Here is a 19,004-nt window from a genome sequence, read left to right on the forward strand (position 1 = left end):
TTTCTTTGTCCTCAGGAAAGGAATTCACAGCAACAGGCAGGAAGGGGGTGGAGGAACAGATCCCTGTGCTGTCCCCTGTGACAAGGAAGTTTGACTCTGCAGACTCGCCATCGGATCACAGGCAGCCTCAGGGCTGGAGCTGAGCAGGTGAAGAGCTCCCCCTCCCTCTAGAGCTTTCACAGCCCCAGAGAAAAAGTCTGCATGCAACTCGGCAAATTACTTATTGCAGTGGTTGTCAACCAGGGGTACGCATACCCCTGAGGGTACGCAGAGATCTTCCAGTGTGTACAGCAACTCATCTAGATATTTGCCTAGTTTTACAACAGGCTACAGAAAAAGCACTAGCGAAGTCAGTACAAACTAAAATTTCATACAGACAGTGACTTGTTTATACTGCTCTATAGACTATACACTGAAATGTAAGTGCAATATGTATATTCCAATTCATTGGATTTATTTTATAATTCTGTGGTCAACATGAGAAAGTCAGCAATTTTTCAGTAACAGCGTGCTGTGTCACTTTTGTATTTTTAAGTCAGATTTTGTGAGCAAGTAGTTTGTAAATGAGGTGAAACTTGGGGGTACGCAAGACAAATCAGATTCCTGAAAGGGGTACAGTAGTCTGGAAAGATTGAGAGCCACTGCCTTATTGTATTCAAAGTAATTTGGGATACAGAGGAAGGAGGTGGAAATACCACCCCAAACACATAGCACCTGGAGACTAGGTTGGAGCTGAGTCTATTCCAGGACGGGGGCTCACCCGAACTCTTGGTAAACAGCAACCACCAAACACTGCCCCTCCCTACTCACACACCACGCTTCCTGTTTCACAGATTTTTGTTGGTAGAGCCCTAGTTTAGGGTTGGGTTAGTATTACAGGCAGTTTCAGTTTCATTTCTCTCCCTACAGCCTGACCAAATAAATAATGAAAGACAAAGAGGGGCACAGCCCGAGAGAAACCATGGAGGAGGAGAGCAAGTTCTGCAAGAACTGGTAAGAAATCCTTTATTTCCCCAGTGTGATATTTATATTTGAGGGTTGTAGGGGCGCTAGACCAGGGTACGCAGAGGTCTTCCAGGGAGTACATCAACTCTTCTAGGTATCTGCCTAGTTTTACAACAGGCTACAGAAAAAGCACTAGCAGAGTCCGTACAAACTAAAATTTCTTACAGACAATGACTTGTTTATGCTGCTCTATATTCGATATACTGAAGTGAAAGGACAATATTTATATTCCAATGGATTTATTTTATAGTTCTATGGTAAAATGTGAAAGTCAGCAACTGTTCAGTAATAGTATGCTGTGCCAGTTTTTTATTACTGGGTCAGATTTTGTAAGCAAGGAGTTTTTAAGTGAGGCGAAACTTGGGGGTACGGAAGACAAATCGGACTCCTGAAAAGGGTACAGTACTCTGGAAAGGTTGAGAGCCACTGCTCTAAAACAATGAGGAGTTGGCACCCTAAAGACTAAATAGATTTATTTGGGCATAGTCCGTTAGTCTTTAAGGTGCCACCAGACTCCTTGTTGGTTTTGTGGACACAGACTAACATGGCTACCCCTCGGATACTGCTCTAAAGAGCTCCCCTTAGTCTCTCTCAGTGAGGAGGTGGTCAGGGCCAGGGCAGGCTCTTGAAGCTCGCCAGCAGCAATGAGGTGGCAAGGGTTGTTATCTGCTTTGTGTTAAACTTTGCAAAAAAGCTGCCAAGAGTTTTTAAACTATTTTTTGTATTTTAAAAACACATGTTTCCCTTTATCATGGGCAGATCCTCCCCCATTGGTTACTGTCCACATTCTGCTTCTATATAGAAACATCTAGGAACACAGGAAATGCCACAATGGGTCAGACCAGAGACTCATCTGTCTCTGGCAACAGCAAGTACCAACTGCTTCAAAAGAAGCTGAGGGAATTCCCGGATTATGGAACAACTGGCCTATAGGGAAAGTTAGTTTTCATGGAGTCTGGAATAGGGATCTGTAGCAAGGTGCCTCCAAACCCTGCCAGTGCCTCAGTTTCCCCTCATGCCCAATGGTTCTGTCACCAAAACGACTTAACTCTCTGGCTAAGTCCCCAGAAGTTCCCACATCCAGGCTAATCAGTCTCTTCATCCTCCCATTAATAGCATGGGTCACTATGGTAGCCTAGGGTAGTGGTTCTCAACCAGGGGTACGCAGAGGTCTTCCAGGGGTACATCAACTCATCTAGATAGTCACCTAGTTTTACAATAGGCTACAGAAAAAGCATTTAGCAAAGTCAGTACAAACTAAAATTTCACACAGACATCGACTTTATACTGCTCTATACACTGAAATGTAAGTACAATATTTATATTCCAATGGATTTATTTTATAATTATATGGTAAAAATAAGAGTCAGCAATTTTTCCATAATAGTGTGCTGTGACACTCTTGTATTTTTGTGTCTGATTTCTTAAGCAAGTAGTTTTTAAGTGAGTTGAAACTTGGGGGAACGCAAGACAAATCAGACTCCTAAGAACATAAGAACAGCCATAGTGGGTCAGACCAAAGGTCCATCTAGCCCAGTATCCTGTCTCCTGACAGTGGCCAATGCCAGGTGCCCCAGAGGGAATGAACAGAACAGGTAATCACCAAGTGATCCACCCCGTCTCCCATTCCCAGTTTCTGGCAAACAGGGGCTAGGGACATCATCCCTGCCCATCCTGGCTAAGAGCCATTGATGGACCTATTCTCCATGAACTTATCTAGTTCTTTTTTTAACCCTGTTATAGTCTTCTGAAAAGGGTACAGTAATCTGAAAAGGTTGAGAGCCACTGGCCTATCGGGAACCCATACCTATCTTCCCATCCTTGGAAAGCCTAAACAAATGACCATAATCGGGACCAAAAATCTAGGGAGATGTACGTTGTCCTAGGTCCATTAAAGACCAAAGTTCTCCAAACTTGAGGACAGCTGGAATCCACCTCCAAACTTTGCAGGTCCCTACATGAATATAGGGCCAATCCTCCTCTCGCATCAACTTCACCCCTTTGTGACTCAGTCAGAGTTATTCCTGATTCACACATGTGTGAAAGGAGAATCAGACCCAGATATTTTGGGCCTAAATCCACTGACCGTGCCTGTCCCCTTTAAAGATGTTCATAGGAGAACAGTGCAACCTCAGCAACGGAGTCCAAATGTCTCAGTCAAACAGGGCACAACTATAAATATTCATCTCTAATTTTCAGGGACAAGCCAGTTGAGTTAAAGGAGGTCCAGTAACATTCCTTTCCTTCCCCCTTCCATGCCATACAGTAAACGAGGTGTGTCTGCTGCCAATTTCTCTCTCCATGAGGCCCACTGCGTGCGGTTTCTCGCTATCTGTCCAGAGTGTGATGAACCTATAGCTCTAAAGGAGATGGAGGAGCATCAGCAAGACGCACATAAGCAGGTGGGAGTTGCTCTATTTCCTGAAACAAGAGCTCCCAGTTATGAGCTATGTTTCATTTTAGTCTGGCCATGCTATTGGATGACAAATAGCAACGAACGTCTATAGCTGAAGAGCAGAAAATATCCTCTCCTCCCTGCTCACAGCTCCTATCCAGCCACATGGCACTTACATGCTCAAGCTGAGGGTCTGTGGCCTAGAACACATGGACCTGACTCCACTCTGTTACACCTAGTATATGCTGGTGGGACTCCATTGATTTCAATGCATAAAACTAGCATAGCAGAACTAGCATAGGAATCAGGTCCTACTGGAGCCATCTTCAGCAAGCATAAATCATCTTAATTCCACTGATGTCAACAGAGTGATGATATCTTACCCCAGTTGAGCATCTGTCCCTATATTGATGGGGCTATAGGCTCCTAACTTCCACTGAAATCAATGAGAGTTAGGACCCTACATAAATGTGAGGCTCTTGTCCTTAGCATTGAACTTGGGGAACTTTCAGGCTCGAATGCCTGAATAAAGTGGCCAAATCCTGCATTTGAACAGCCAGATCAGAACTGTATTTTCCACTAAATCTTGCATAACATAGCTCAGTCCCTGCTGCAAAAACTACAATCTCCACTAGCTTTTCGTCAAACGGGATGAAAATAGAAACACCACCCTAGGCAATGAGCCTGAAGCAGAGTTGGCATGAGATGCCACCAGACATCTTTGAAGTGTTCCCCCATGATCTGTTTCGTATTTTCCCCTCAGCAACCTACTAAATCTTTTCCCCCTTCACTTTCAGGTCAGATGTAAACTGTGTCACCAAAGCATGCAGAAATACCTACTGGAGAATCATGAGGTGAGTAGAGTGATGTACAATATCAGAATCCTATTCAGATGATTTCTGACAAATCACCTTGATATGCACTGAAGAGGAATGACTTCAAAATAAACATCTTGCCTGCTGAAATGTAGCAGCCCCTGAGTCAGACAGCTTAAGCATGACAGTTGTTCCTTAGTTTAATTTAACAGAACATTTTACATTTAAATAAGCATGGTGAGCACTGTCCCTACCCTCTTCTTCCCACATAGTTCTGCAGGGATTGGCTAGGAGAGTCTATCACCTCTGCACATCTCAGGGGGCCCACTGTTTTCATGGATAGTGACACTTCTGCCCTGCAGCCCAAGCTCACATCTCTCACAATTCCAGGGAGGAGGCTCTGAAAAGCGAGAGGCTGTTCTAAGCATAGGGATGGCCTGCAAGAAGGTGCAACGCTGTGGTGGGAGAAGCAGACAGTGGGAATGGTTGGGAAGGAGATGTGGAACGAGAGGAAGATGGAGAAGTTAGCGGGGACATTTTCAGAACCGGCAGCAATTGCTGCAGCCCAACATCCTTATGCTTTCGGCTTTGATTTACGGTTTGCAATAATTTCCTCTGCCCACATGCAGTCCAATGAATGTAATGAGCGATCACTGAAATGCACATTTTGTGAGCTGGAAATGCCCTTCAATAAGCTACAGAGGCACCTGGAGGCCTGCGGTAGTCGCACTGAGCTCTGTTGGGAGTGTAACAAATACATCATGTACAAGGACTTGGACAAGCACAAAGACGTTTGTCAGAATGGCAGTAAGCTATCAAGCAATGGTGAGATGCACTATCAACCCAGTGAGGAGTCTGCTCGTCAAACCTCGATTCTCCCACCCTCAGGTATCCAAAATCCCTCATGATCTGCAACAGGGTCAGGTCTCTCCAGCACCTGTTGCTTTGGAAATTCCCAGTTATCTGTAATTACTGTATTCACAATTCTCTATGAATCTTGATAATCCACGTTGTTTTGTATAGTGTGAAATTCCCCACAAGGGGTTATTGTCTAACCAGCCACAGCTAAAGGGCCAAATTCTGCTCTGAATTACACCAACAATTGTAAATCCAGAGCAGCTCTGGTGATGTCAAGTGGAGTTGCTGTGCATGGATAGTGGCATAACTCAGAAGCATTGGGCCTTATTTTTGTCTGTAAGAGGCCCCTGGCAATGTAAAGGGGCCTTAGTGTAAATAAGAATCACACCATTGACTTTTCAGCTAGAGTGACATCTTAGGGCTTGATCAACCATTCCTTATTTCCCCCAAAATTCCTGTTGGCTTTAAGGGCAATTTGGGTGTGCAAGAACTGGAGGACAGTGTTCTCTCTCAGGCAGGGACCCCGATCCCATTAAACCAATCTGATTAAGTTGGCATAACGATCCTACTTCTACTGCAAACTGCCGAGAGTGACTAAACAAGCAGCTTTGCAAACACTAGCTAAAGCGCAACAAACTCACCCCCTTCCTGGGGATTGGCTTAATCCTCAAGTATTCAGAGTCCATGTTGCCAGCCTGTTACAGTGACCTTTAAAAGTAGCACATTTGAGATGGACTTTCTTCCTACTGAAGTGTCAACAGCCAGGCGCATTACTGAAGTGTTCGATAGCATCATGCTCCCCTGGGGCTGGGGACGGTTTTCTGTTGGGTAAGAGAAGAGGCCTGACCAGAGGGTGATAGGATAAGTGGGTGATCATTTGTGAACACTGTCCTTCCTCAGAATTATTGGTAGGCACCACAAAGAACAATGGGAGACAGAGAGCAAGAACGTACTCACTGGGAAATATACAATCCTTTGTGGGATAGCACTATGCAGAGATGGGCCTAAGGGGCAAAATGTGGATCCAGACTCAGATTTCAACCACTCCAAAGTTCAGCAGGGAGGGAAGGTCAGAACTTGAGTTTATTTAATAGGGGTCAATAGTGAAATCCAGGTCCATATCTGCCTTAGGCTCTGGTCCCTTGAAGTTCAGTGGTGTTTGGATCAGGTGCCTCTGGTACTAGCCAGCGTGACCCGAGTTTGAGGAGCCTGGGTACAGTATTTTACGGACTCGTGCCCGCTCTGCGTATTACCAACAGATCGCTTTCCCTTTTTCCTCTGAAGGTCTCAGTGACAATCTTTGTCTGCAGTGCAATAAGTGCTTCCCAGATGACCAGTACCTCCAACACCTGGTAAGTGGTTTGGGAGCTAAACCAGCAAAGAGTTTGGGCCTCATTCAAGTCAGGCCTTTTCTGTCGAAAGCCACATGTTGGATTTGGTAGGACAACATGTTTTGGCTGCTCAGTTTGCACAGCCATTGCTATCCCACGTCCAGCTAGCAACAGCTACACATGCCCTCGTGACCACGAGCTTGGCCGTTAGCACCAGTCTGTGTTTGGCAGCGCTGCCTCCAGGGCTCTTAGCCTCTCACTGCTGATGCAGAATGCAAACAGCTGTGACATTACATGCCCCCTGCGTCCTTCTCACCCTCTGCCTAGGAAGTGGCATATCGAGATAGACTGGTTAAAGCAGCCCTGAAGAACGTAGGCCCCAATTCTGTTGCCCCGAGGGGTCTTTCTGTTCTGAAAGGGCTGTCACTAACCTTTGAGCCAGTTTGATGGTGCCTTTGCTGCAGAAGCTCCTAATGAAAGCCTCACTCCCCATTGGAGCATCTACCTGGACTCCATCCTCCTCGCTTTGTAAACCACCTGCAAACCCTGACTTCCCCACCCCAGAGGGGACTTTTAGTTGTAGTCTGCTTTGTAGAATCTCTCTCCCTCCCCAGTATTTTTAAAGACCTCCATCTTTACTGGCGTTTAGTCTCCCATTATCTCCTTCTGATGTTTTTAATTTTCTTATATTCAATCGCTGTGCAGACTATACCTTTTCCCAGCACTATCAAGGCCACCCATCATTGGTTCACCATCTGGCTATTTCCTTTGTTCTCTCATGATTCTTTTTAACTGTTCTCCACAGAATGAGTGCAGCCCGCTCTCCAAACTCGCGGAGATTCTCGCCAGCCAGTCTGTTACAAAATCCCGCCCGCTCCCACCTCCCTCTCTGGTTACGTCTCCCCCCCACGAGAATGCAGCCGCGGCGTGGAAGGACGTTCGCCCAAAGAAGAAGGAAAAGGACTTTTCTGCCTCCAGGCCCTTGCTCAAGCCACTGAAGAACAAAAAGTCAGCAGGCCGCCCTGCTTTCACTGCCACCCTGGATCCTGTACTGCCTAAGGCTCTCGAAGACCCAATGACTTATGATGTGTTGGTGACCTGTTCCCAGTGCAATATCCTTCTCCCAGGTCCGACTCTAAGGAAGCACGAGGTGAGAAATGCTACGTGCCCCCTGCACGCTCTTGGGGGTGGAGGACAGCGAAGGGGTGCTGGGGACAGCCGGACTTTAGACAGCCTCAATCTAGAGACCAATGATACTTCAGCTGTCACACCTGCCTCTTCTACTATTCACTACTTATTGAGAGCTGGCAGCGTGCGCTGCCCTGAATTGGGCATGGAGTGGACAACCGACCAGATTCCATTTTTGTTTACACTCATGACAATCCAGCAGAACTTCACTACTGTTTAAGCTGAAGGACAATGTTGGCTCTCAAGAGCAAATGGGTATAAATTGGCCATGAATAAATTCAGGCTGGAAATTAGAAGAAGTTTTCTAACCATCACAGGAGTGAGGTCCCAGATCAGGCGTGCAGTAGAAAGGGCAAACCACCTAAGTAGTTTTAAGATGGAGCTTGATAAACTTACGAACGGGGTTATATGATGGGTTTGCCTGTGGTAGCAAGGGGCTGGGGTTGATGACCCTGGAGGGCTCTTCCAGTCCTATGTTCCGCTGACTTTAATGGAGTTACTCTGGATTGACACTGCCCGACTCTGCCCTCCACAACATCTATCTTCTGCCTGATTTGGGGGAAGTTACACCAATGTAAAGCTGGTGTAACAGTGGAGAATCAGCCCTTAGTATTTAGGGCCTAGTCCTGCAGCTGTGACTCATGGGTGCAGACTGGCATAGATCCATGGAAGTCAATGGGGCTACCCCTACTTTAAATTAACTGAGAATCTGGTCTGGTAAATCACACTGGGCTTGACTCTCAGATACGCTAAGGGTCTTTCAGACTATGACCGCGCAAAGGGGCCTTAAAAGGGGTGCAAACAGTCCCCAAAGGAAAGCCCCTGGGCAGAGCCAGTGCAGAGCTAGCATAAGGTTTCTGCACAGCTCTATTCCCATTCCCTGGTGTAGGAGCGGGATCTGTAGTGTGACCAGGTGCATGGCTATTGCCTGCTTCCCAGGGTTCATAAGGGGCCATGGACAAGCTCCTGCATAGCTCCAGAATACAGAGGTGGCAAAGATGGCTTAAAACCTCCTTTACTCTCCCTCCCATCCCTGCCTCAAATGCAGAAATGGAGGGTCAGATCCTGCAAGGTACTCGGCCTCTTCTTCCCTCTTCACTTCCCAATATGCTTCCAAATACATAAATACAGCATGATGAGTGTGATTAGGGTTATTTTGTAGCAGGGACAGAGCTTGCCTCAGGTCTCAAGGCCTGCTGCAGGGACCCAGTTGTCTCCTAACCAAGTGTGGATACATAAAGGACGCAGGGCTATGTTCTTTTGTATTCATTGTCATTATTATTCATTTGTTCAGACCAAATGTCTGCGTCTGGCTTCTTTGCAAAGTCTCAGGAGGAAACCAAAATGGAATCCTGGAAAACAAGGTACTATAATATTTCTAAGAAATACAGTATAACTCAGTTAGAGCCATCTACAGTTACTAGGTGCTGGGCTAGTCGGGGCGATGGGGCATTTCCCATAGCAGGTGCCTCTGGAAATGTTAAAGATCAAAGCATCACAGGGCAGTTGGGTATTTCAATGTGGATAGTAGTATGTTTTCCTAGACCATCTCCATGTTTAGAAACTATGCTCTGATCTTCAAGGCCCCATTCCCTAGTCAAGCTAACTCAGTAGGAATGCTTGAATTTGGCCCTAGCTGCATTGCAACTGCCCAAAGCTATACGTTAAGGCAGAGGCAGAGAGACTAGAACTTGGGTGCTCCCAACATCTATTCTTATATGCTTGCCACTTGAATAAGCTGCCACAGGTCAATACTGAATTTTATAGCCACTCTCCAGTTGGAGACTTTAAAAAATATATATATCTGCATTTTCATACCAACTCAGTTACACACAGGAACTTAAAATCAGCTCCCTGCTGTCCTTTTATAAAGGATGAGGTCTTCAGCTGTCCTAGCAGACAGGATTTTAGGTACTCAAGATGCACGACAACACTGAGAACCAACCACATGTTTCTAGTAATCACATCTTAATTAAGGGCTTGTGCACCCACCCGTGTTATATGACTTTAATTACAGTGTTATAATAAAAACAGTACAACCCCACTAGAATGGGCACAATTATGCCAGTCTAAAGATGCTTATACTAGTAGAGTTTATTTCTGTATGCAAAGGGGCATAAGCTATAGGGCACCTTTATACTGGTATAATGGCATCCACACTAGGGGTCGTACCAGTGTAACTGTACTGATAAAACCATAATAATAATTTCCCTGACAGTTATACCAGTGCAAAAGCTGTGCACACACCTGGCCTAAGTGATGTTCACTATAAGGACCTTTGGCCTAATCCTGCAGTCCTTACTCAGGACAATCTCCCATTGCTTTGTATAATATTTTCCATAGACAAAAATGCTACCTTCTACTTTTAGCCAGAACTATCATTGTTTTATATCAAGGGGAAAAAAACAAGAACAAAAATCAATGAAAGAGCATACAGTGTATGTCTCTCCTCAGACAGACTGCACCAACCTGGACACAAAATGGCTGCCTTTCTCTGTAGGCAGCATATTTACACTTTGAAAGATGCCATACAACTAAAACAGAGAATGCACCAGAGTGTGAAATTAAAGGGAGTTTTGGCTGACTAGGAATATGGGATCGTACCCTGAAATAATTACCCATCCATTACATAGTTTGTACTCACTTTCCTTGTACTTTGGACTGTTCTAATGGACTCAGTCAAAATGGGTCAGGGGAGGTAAGGGCATAAATTCATGGGCTTACCGATTCATTTTTTTTTTTTTTTTAAAACAAAGAGACATTGGGTTTTGTTTGTTTTACAGAGGAGCCTTTCTAAGGCACTCCTGGAAGAAACTGGAACCAGAGATGCCCCACCAGACCCCAGGCTTCAGTTCAGCGCTAGTAACGGCATTCTAAACACATGGCTTTATACATAGTGAATAAAAGCGTCATGCTTCCTACACTAGACTGAGAATAAAGAACCATTCTCGGAAATTTATTCTGAACCAAATAGGCTCATCGTCAAGCTCCACCAGAAAGGTCTGTACAGCTGTGCCCCGAGTGCCATCCTTTTGGGCATTAACATGTAGTCCCTCCTTAGGGACTCACTTGTTCTCTGTGCCCTGGCTGTCACAAGAGCGGAGGTTAAAGGTTGAATTCTCCTCTCAGCTATGCTGGTGCATCGTGGCTGAAGGTGCAGTAACGTGACAGAAGTACTTGGCCCACAGTGCTTACACTGAAGCCTTCAAGGTGTTGGCTTTCAACTTTGACCCTAACTTCCCATAGTGATCCATCCCACACCACTAGACAGGTTGTACTCAGGTCTGTTGGGCTCGTTCATAGCCCTTCTCTCCCAACCAAACATACACACCCCTCACCACTGAGAGCAGCTTATGCATCATAGTGACTTATTGGGGAAAATATTTCCCCTCAAGGAATTCATAAGCACTGTAGATTTGCTGAGCATCTGCCATTCCCATTGACTTCAATGAGATCTGTGGGCCTCACTGACTCATAGCGCGTGGCCCAGCACAGCAAAGGGCTAAATACTGGTCTCATTGAACTTTATGGGAGCTTAGTCATTGACTGCAGCCCACGCGGCTTAGCCCCCAAGGTTCTGAGCACCCTCATTGGCAGTTGAGAGTCTTCAGCCCCTTGTACGACTGAGCCCAAACTGCTTCCACATGAACTGATTGACGCAAATGGTGGAAAAGTTAAATCTCCAGAGCAAGTGGGGGTTGTATATTGAGGCAGATGTTGAACTCTAGTTGAGTGGGAACAAATAAAAATGTTAACTGTGAATAAATAAGGTTATTTCATTGGTACCATGTTTTCCCTGCACTGAAGCACTCCTAGCTGTATGTGATCCTATCCACTGGTTGCTGGAAGTGGAGTGTATCAAACAAGTGACCTTGTTTGCTAAGTGCATTCTCACCCAGTTCATCTGAATCCATTTGAAAATGAATGTTGATTTACATTATCTGAAGAAGCCATGCTGCCAAGCCACTAGTACGTAACTGGATACCCTTTGCTTTGCGTCTCTGATACCTGGACGTTTTGCTGATGAGAGCGTCAATGAATGAAATTTGACTATCGAAATGAGACCTTCAAGATAGCTCTAAGCAGGATAGGATTTTCCAATGCTGCCAGCACTAGCCTCACTCACTGCTTCAACTGAAGTCAATAGCTGACTTTTAAAGATGTCCACCGGTTTTGACAAGCCCATCCTAAATATCTGCTGAACATCTCTACGTTATGGAATATGGATAGCTACACAATTGCTTTTTTGGGAGAACGGGTGTGTAGCTGGGGTATAAGGGCTAACTCACACTCTGTAGCAGTTTCTTACATTAATTTTACATTCAGTGTTTTACAGATGTGCATAGGATAATAAATTTAGTATCCCAAGACATAAAAGTCATTGTAATGTGCAAAAAGCCATAAGATTGTAATGTCTCTGAAGCAAAGTGTGTTTAGCGTCTGTGCAGAGCCCTACCACGATGGGGCCCTGATCCTTGACTGGGGTTTGTTCCTCAGTGCTACTCTAATAAACTTTTATTATAATAGAAAGATCTGCTAGATTAATCTCTTCATTTTTTGTCTGCACAGCACACTGAGGCCTAGATCTGGAGTCTTTGGGTCCCAGACTTTTATTTGCAGTAAATGAATTATAATTGGGCCTGTTTCAAACACTTTGAACTAAAAACAGCTTTAATTTTTTTCCCCACAGAAATACTGCTCTAACCAGCACTAGTCATGAGAATCCCCTCCCTCCTTTGAAAGGGAGAGCTGGGGTGCTACAATACAGCATAGTAACTACAGCTCATGTTTCAGACTTTGGGGCGGGGGAAGTCACATTCCTGGGCTGATCGCGGTAATCATGTTAAACTCCACATCACCAGAAATAATAAATGTAGTTTAACATAGCAGATTGATTATTGGGGGGGGGGGGCCGCACGGGGGCGCAAGGAGAAGGGGGTAAAGTGAATGAACAATAATGTTTTAAATGCCACTGGAACAAAGTTTTCCACTCCCACAGGCCTCTTATTAATTCCCCAAGAGTCCAGAACTAAGTCTGCTGTCATTCTGCGCACACACACCCCCAACAACCCCCCTTATGTCAATGGAATTGTACAGGTTTTAACAGAGAAGTATTTAGCCCCCTGCAAACAAGGGCTGATGGGAACGAATTGAGGTTTAACTCCACTGCCTTCATGGGGTGTTGGCTCTGCTCATAGCAGGGATGAATTTGACTCATAACAGTTCAATATGGACTGAATCCACCAAAGAGATGAGACTTCAAAAAAGCCTGCTTGCTTAGCCCTGGGAAGCAGATAGAGATATAGCTGCAGGGGGCCTGGATTAGATAAAGGCAGAATCATTAAAGGCTAGTTTGGTAGCTAGGCTCCTAGTCTAGGAAGTGGGAGAGCTAGGTTCAAATCCCTGCTCTACCACAGATGTCTTGTGAGAGCTCAGGCAAGTCACCTAGTCTCTCTAGGCCTCAATTTACCATCTGTAAAAGGGGCATAACAGCAGCATTTCTGTAGCCCATTGGCCTGACACCCTTCCCAGAGTCTGGAATAGGCCCTCTTCCTCACTTCATTATTCAAACACAAAACTCACCCAACAAAGCTAGTCCCTTGGCCAAAGCAGACAACAAAGGCCTCACCTTCTGTTCTGAGGCCTACCCCAGAAGCCTGTTTGCTTTCTGTAGTTTTCTTCTCAGTGAGCCCCTTTCAGCCCTTATGGATCACCTGATCCCTTCCCAGCTGGGTGTGATAATGGAACAGGGCTGGCGCCCTCTGGCCTTTAGAGGAGCAGGCCACCTTGTTACAACTACCCTAACTCGCAGGGGTATTGTGAGAATAACGACATCAACGACTGTGAAGTGCTCAGATAACTACAGTAATGGAGAGCTGATAAGTATGATAACTAGATTGGCCCTGCCACCAACTGCTACATCTTCTGTATGGGCTAAATTTGATCTTCAGACACATGTGTGCAATTCCTACTGAAGTCTAAGGGCAGAATTGGATTCTCTTGCTAACGGCCCACTCTGTTTAATAGCGGCCACTTGGGTGTAGTAACATAAGGACCGTCATCAAAAAACAAGAGATGGAACTTGGGCTGTAAATCAGATCTGTATTTCAACACCACCACCCCCCCACACACAAACTCTGGGATGCTCTTCTCTGAGCACAGGCTTTGGCTCAGGCCCATCAGAGTTAAAAGCAACGTCGTAGAACCCTGGTGCACTCATGCTTTAACTTCTCTGGCATGTATGTCACATGTAAAACAAAACACTGTGGTACAACAATTAAACTAAATGGGCTGGGGTTGAACGGAGCAGCCAGCTTGTGCTCCAAAAACTAAGCATTTGTGTAAATATAAATATATATCCCTTGTTGTTACAAAGAGAATTTTCAAAAGTTGTACTCACAAACAGTGACAAGTCTGCCTGAGTATGTGGACAGCCTGCAGCCGTAGTGCAGGGAGCTGGGAGCTGCTCTCATTCTTCTCAATTGGGGGTTAAACCTGAAGTTAAGATTGACCGTTCAAATGGCAGCCTTGTTTACTTCACAGCTAATCAAAGCATGTAGGGATGATCATATTAGGAAAATCTGAACAGTATACTGTGAGTAGCATCTTATACTGGTGTCACAAATGGGTGGGGCTCATTTTGTGGGTGGAGCTTGAGAGAGTACAGCTTTCTTTCCAATTTCACTGCCGTAGGGACAAAAGTGATTTTAGCTACTTAACTTAAAGCTTGAGTATGGTGGAGCTATTTTGTTTAAAGATAAATTCACTCTCCGGTGACTGCAAAAATAGTGACAATCCACCAGCTTCAGATGCATCTGATCCGTAACACGTTAAATAAGTGAGAAAGTATAGCCTAACATCTTCCTCAAGCAGATCAAAACCCAGTGTCAGAAAACTGAGCAAATATTTGCAGATTATTCCATGCACTTGTTTTGCATTGAGTGGTCTATAAAAGGATGGAAGCATTATCTTGTCATAAGTGGAAACCAACTTGCATTGCATGTATGAGGTTTGGGTCCCCTAGGTTAAAAGCTGGAGCAAGCACCACTTTCTTCCCTTGCAGTTTGCGGCTCAGCTTCCAGACGCATCACCTGGTTTCATAGAGGGAAGGGGAGGATGTACTGCAGCAGCCCCCAAGATTCCTTGTATGCTGTTTGCACTGAGCTCCCAAGCAATGCATCTTTCTCTCCTTCCTGCCTTCACATCAAGGACACTGTTCAACTGACTTCCTCCCCATTTGTACTGGGATAAAGCCAGGCTGGGCCTGTGACATCACAGAAGCTATGTGCTGTTCTCTCATAATGGCTGAGTGCAGGCACATGACATGTCTCAGTGCTCACTGAGCCCTGCCAGGACAAGCTCAGAGAGGGAAGGGTGCTGGGGTATGAATGCCTTCCCACCAGTCCAGCATGGAAATCAGAACCGGTAACTAACTCTTCTTGCATGACATGCCTTGTTCATCTAATTTTATAACCCTCCATCAGGTTTCCTGACTCCCTACCTGTGCCCTATCCATTGGACCACACTGGACTCCTAAAATGGACTGAATAATTGGATCACTCCATTGGCTGAACAGCTTAATGTTTATTCCCCTAACTCCCTGGATGTGATGTTTCCATAGACCAATTTTCAAAGTTTTTTGGAAAGCTTCAGCAGGTCTTTACAGTACCTCCCAAAATAGGCTGTGATGTTAACCCAGAAGAGCAGCTGAAATCAGCAGGTTTAGCTGGTTCATCTCAGGCAGTGCAGTTAATCTGTGCAGTACAAAGGAAATCAACTCTGTGTACAGTACCAAGAACACTGAGTTGAGGCTGCTCAAGAAATAACTGATCATGCAGAAAAGCCATCTTCAATTACACTGGTGTTTTCCAGGAGCTTCTGGAGTCTGCATAGATAGAAAATTTAACAAATTGATCTGGAACTTCTATATCATTTTACCATCGAAGGTTTAAGCATTATTGGAGGTCAAGGAACTGAAACAGTACCTTTTGGTGTTACATAATTTTACAATTGCCCCTTTGGCCACAGCAGTGAACCAACGCTTGGAGCTTTGTAGGGTTGTTTCTGCTGAGAAGAGAAATTGATTATATGAATCAGGTATTTCTTTGTTGCAATCCTGTTAACTTACAGAGAATGTACATAAAGTACTGTTTCCCTAAACAAAAACGGCAGGCAATTTCCTTGCTCAGAAATTTCCAGGACTGCCACTCCAGCAAGTTCTTTGCCCAGAAGCTCTGTCTCTCTGTTTCTTCTCAGGCCTCGTCTACGCTGGAGAAAACGAGGTATATTCCTAAGATGAATTAGCTAACTTGAAGTAAATCCTAGTGAAGACGAGGCAGTTGTAGTTGTCACACAAGTGAGCAGGTAGTTTTTAACCTGACCTGCTAACTTGTGTGAAAACTTCAAACTGCCTTGTCTTCCCCTGGAACTTACTTTAGATAACTCAAGCTAACACACCTTTTTTCCTAATGAACACTCAACCTCAGGGTTGCACTCACAATGGCTTCTTTGGCTTTCGGTTGGTTTCCTTTAATTCATGTACATACTTGTGTATCCACACCTTGCAAAACAATACCCTAGCCCCTTGCATTGGCAATCAACTAAGCCTTTCAACCCACATGATTTTAGCTCTGCTTAGTCCTCATGTCTTTTATTTTCTCCAGCTATCACTACATAAAGGGGGTTAATTGTTCCTTCCATTGAGCTTGAAAGAAGGGTGCTTAGCACACACATTGCTTTAATCTGGTCTGCCATTGTTTTTGGATCACAGACCCACTTGAAGGCAGCCATTAGCATCTTTCAGCATAACAGTATTATGCTTATTTTCTCTTTTGCTTCTCTTTTGGTTAGATCACAGTTTAGACCCAAGAGCTCATGTGGTCACCGGCGTTCGGATGTAAAGAGGCAGGATTTTTGCTATTCACTTGGAACGTTCTTGTTCGAGCAAACAAACTACCCACAGCCTTCCTGATCCAGAAACCATCTAGGTTTGATTCTGCACCCAACAGGAACTGACTGTCTCCTTCATGGAGGATGACAGTGAACCAGAGCAGAGTTGCTGGGCCTATTTGCCTGACGTCTGCCTGAGCAACATGTTCTGGTGGCTAGATGACAGGGACAGATCTCGGGCTGCTTTAGTCTGTAAAAAATGGAATCAAGCCATGTACTCAGGCTCTCTCTGGAGAACCAGAACAATCACCTTCAGTGGGCGGCCATCCAGGTCAAACACATCCGAGTTTGAATCTGCTCTGTGGTACGTCAAGAGATTCGGCAAGTACTTGGAACACCTAGAGATCAAGTTCCTGAATCCTTACAATGCTGTTTTGACCCGAAAATTTCAAGTGACTATGAGGGGGCTTCTCTCGCGCTTGGGCAAATGTAACAGCCGTCTGGTATCCCTGACTATTCAGCACCTGGAGTTGGACCGATTGGTCTGGAAAAATGGGATCAGGACTCAGTTTATCAAGAACGTAAGTACTTTCCTGAAAAGAATGAGCAAGCACCTTGATTATCTCAACCTGAAAGGAGCAAGAGTGACGCTGGAAGAAGGCTGTGAGCTTTTGAGCTCTTTGAGCTACTTGAAAAACAAAAGTTTTGCCTCTGAAATCAACATAGAAGACTTCTTCAGCCACCATCTTTCCATCTACAGCAGCCCCTTGTTCCACCAGACTATGTCCACGTTCCGCAACCTGGTCATCCTGACTCTCAATTACAACTGCATCTCCGATGAATTGCTGGAAATCCTGTGCGAGCACAACGCCCATTCTCTCTGGACTATAAACATCAAGTGCCACATCCATGACCCTCACGGGCAGGTGGTTTGGGGGATGTCCTGGGCCAACCTAGCCAAGAGAGCACCCAAACTGAAAGTGAACTTCTTCTTTGAAAGAGTCATGAAGCACAACAGTCTAGCCAGGATACTCTTAGTGGAGATCCCACTCAGGAGCATCAGTCTACGGAGCTGCTATTTCAGTGACCCAGACTGGTCGATGAGGCCAACCCTCACCTATCTCTTACCAGCCTACAAACACATTCTGCAGGTATGGTGGGAACAGCAACGTTTTACCGTTTTGTCACTAATCTAACCAGGTGGCCGTGTGGGCATTGTACCAAACTGTTGGTGTAAAAGTGAAACCCTGACCCATGAGGTCATTAGAGCTCCACAAGGCAGTTTTCACAAGAGATGAGTCCCATACATAACTGCCCTGCCCATTGGTATAGACATTGACACTGTTATTTATTTTCAAGAAATTAACGCTAGAGTTCAACAATGACCATGAATTGCTGGATGAGGAGCTGCTGCAGCTCGTGTTATCGTGCGAGAGGCTGTTCTTCCTCAAAGTCTGGGCCTTCCTCAGTGTGGCATTTGTGGAGAGGCTGCTGCAAAATCGGGCAGAGGGGAAATGTGTCTTGTGTACCATGAAGGTAAAAATCTCTTTCCAAACCTCTCACCATCCACCCCGTCGAAATGTAGTTTACGAACATACTAATGCAGCAGTGCCTCTGAATGTGGTTTGAAAGTTACCATTAATATGCAGGGAAAGGGGTTGTGAGGAAGTGTAAGAATCCTGCGTGTATTCCCAAGGTCCACTTGCAGAGATGGGTCTCCCATGTCCTGACCAGCCCCACAGAGAATGCTCAGAAACGGTACGATAAGGTGACAACCCCGATGACACCTATTCCAGAATCCCATGCTCGGGAGCCCCTATAAAGAAGGTCCTTATTCAAGAAAACATTTAAACACGTGGTTAAGTCCTATTGACTTCAGTGAGACTTAAACATGTGCTTATATTCTGTCCTGAATAGGGATGCTCTCCTGAATCATGGGCAGGGACAGCTGCAGCCAGGGGAAACCATCCTGCCAGGGAGACAGCAGAACCCCAGAGCCCTGAGCCTCCAGCAGAGACCCCAAGAGCTGATCCTGGGGATCAGAGAATGAGGCACTCGTTTTCCCAGCTATTCTGCTGTTGAAATCCCCAAAGGCGGGGAAGTCTAGGATTTCATTCAGTCTGTAATAAGGCAAGTTCTCACTGATGGCCCTAGGAATCTTGTCTGAGCAAAAACTGAGTAAGGACTTCAGGATCTGACCACATTTACTAGCTGGCTGGCTTATCTAGCAGTCTCAACAGCCACCTGGGCTTCTCCCTATTACGAGCTTAACTGCAGTGGCAGCTTTGTGTGTCTATGATCCATCCATGCAGGTGAGGATTTACACAACCAGGCATGAGACCAGTGAAGAGGACCGACTGCTGCGAGACATTTACAAGAAGTTCAGAAACCTGATCGACTCAGAGCTTAATTATTTTGTCATCGCCTACCCAATGGTGTGAGCAGTGTGTGATGAGCCAGGAGTTAAAATAAAAACCAGTCACATTAGGAAATGTCTGATCTGGTCCTCTGAGGAAGTCTGTG

At 45.3% G+C, this 19,004-nt stretch overlaps 2 protein-coding genes across 5 annotated transcripts; both read left to right on the top strand.

Annotated features, from left to right (window-relative positions):
• XAF1 (XIAP associated factor 1) lies at nt 1-12,122 on the top strand. Of its 4 annotated transcripts, none has more exons than XM_048824212.2 (8): nt 1-147; nt 910-993; nt 3,272-3,407; nt 4,198-4,254; nt 4,845-5,103; nt 6,358-6,425; nt 7,210-7,554; nt 8,887-9,003. In XM_048824212.2, exons 2-8 carry the CDS (start codon nt 926-928, stop codon nt 8,986-8,988), a joined length of 1,035 nt encoding a protein of 344 aa, XP_048680169.1. In that variant the 5' UTR covers nt 1-147; nt 910-925; the 3' UTR covers nt 8,989-9,003. The 4 variants fall into 4 exon arrangements, with proteins under 4 accessions (XP_048680169.1, XP_074976858.1, XP_074976857.1 ...); XM_075120757.1 differs by lacking the exon at nt 1-147 and adding an exon at nt 171-419; XM_048824213.2 differs by lacking the exon at nt 1-147 and adding an exon at nt 10,376-12,122 and having other exon boundaries at nt 835-993; nt 8,887-8,956.
• Nucleotides 12,123-16,503: 4,381 nt separating this feature from the next.
• Nucleotides 16,504-18,922, top strand: LOC125624009 (F-box only protein 39-like). The gene is made up of 3 exons (XM_048824253.2): nt 16,504-17,632; nt 17,841-18,017; nt 18,794-18,922. The coding sequence occupies exons 1-3, from the start codon at nt 16,619-16,621 to the stop codon at nt 18,920-18,922; spliced, it is 1,320 nt and encodes a 439-aa protein (XP_048680210.1). The 5' UTR covers nt 16,504-16,618.
• Nucleotides 18,923-19,004: the final 82 nt, after the last annotated feature.

This window comes from Caretta caretta, chromosome 17, assembly GCF_965140235.1.
Source record: "Caretta caretta isolate rCarCar2 chromosome 17, rCarCar1.hap1, whole genome shotgun sequence".
Classification (NCBI taxonomy): domain Eukaryota; kingdom Metazoa; phylum Chordata; order Testudines; family Cheloniidae; genus Caretta; species Caretta caretta.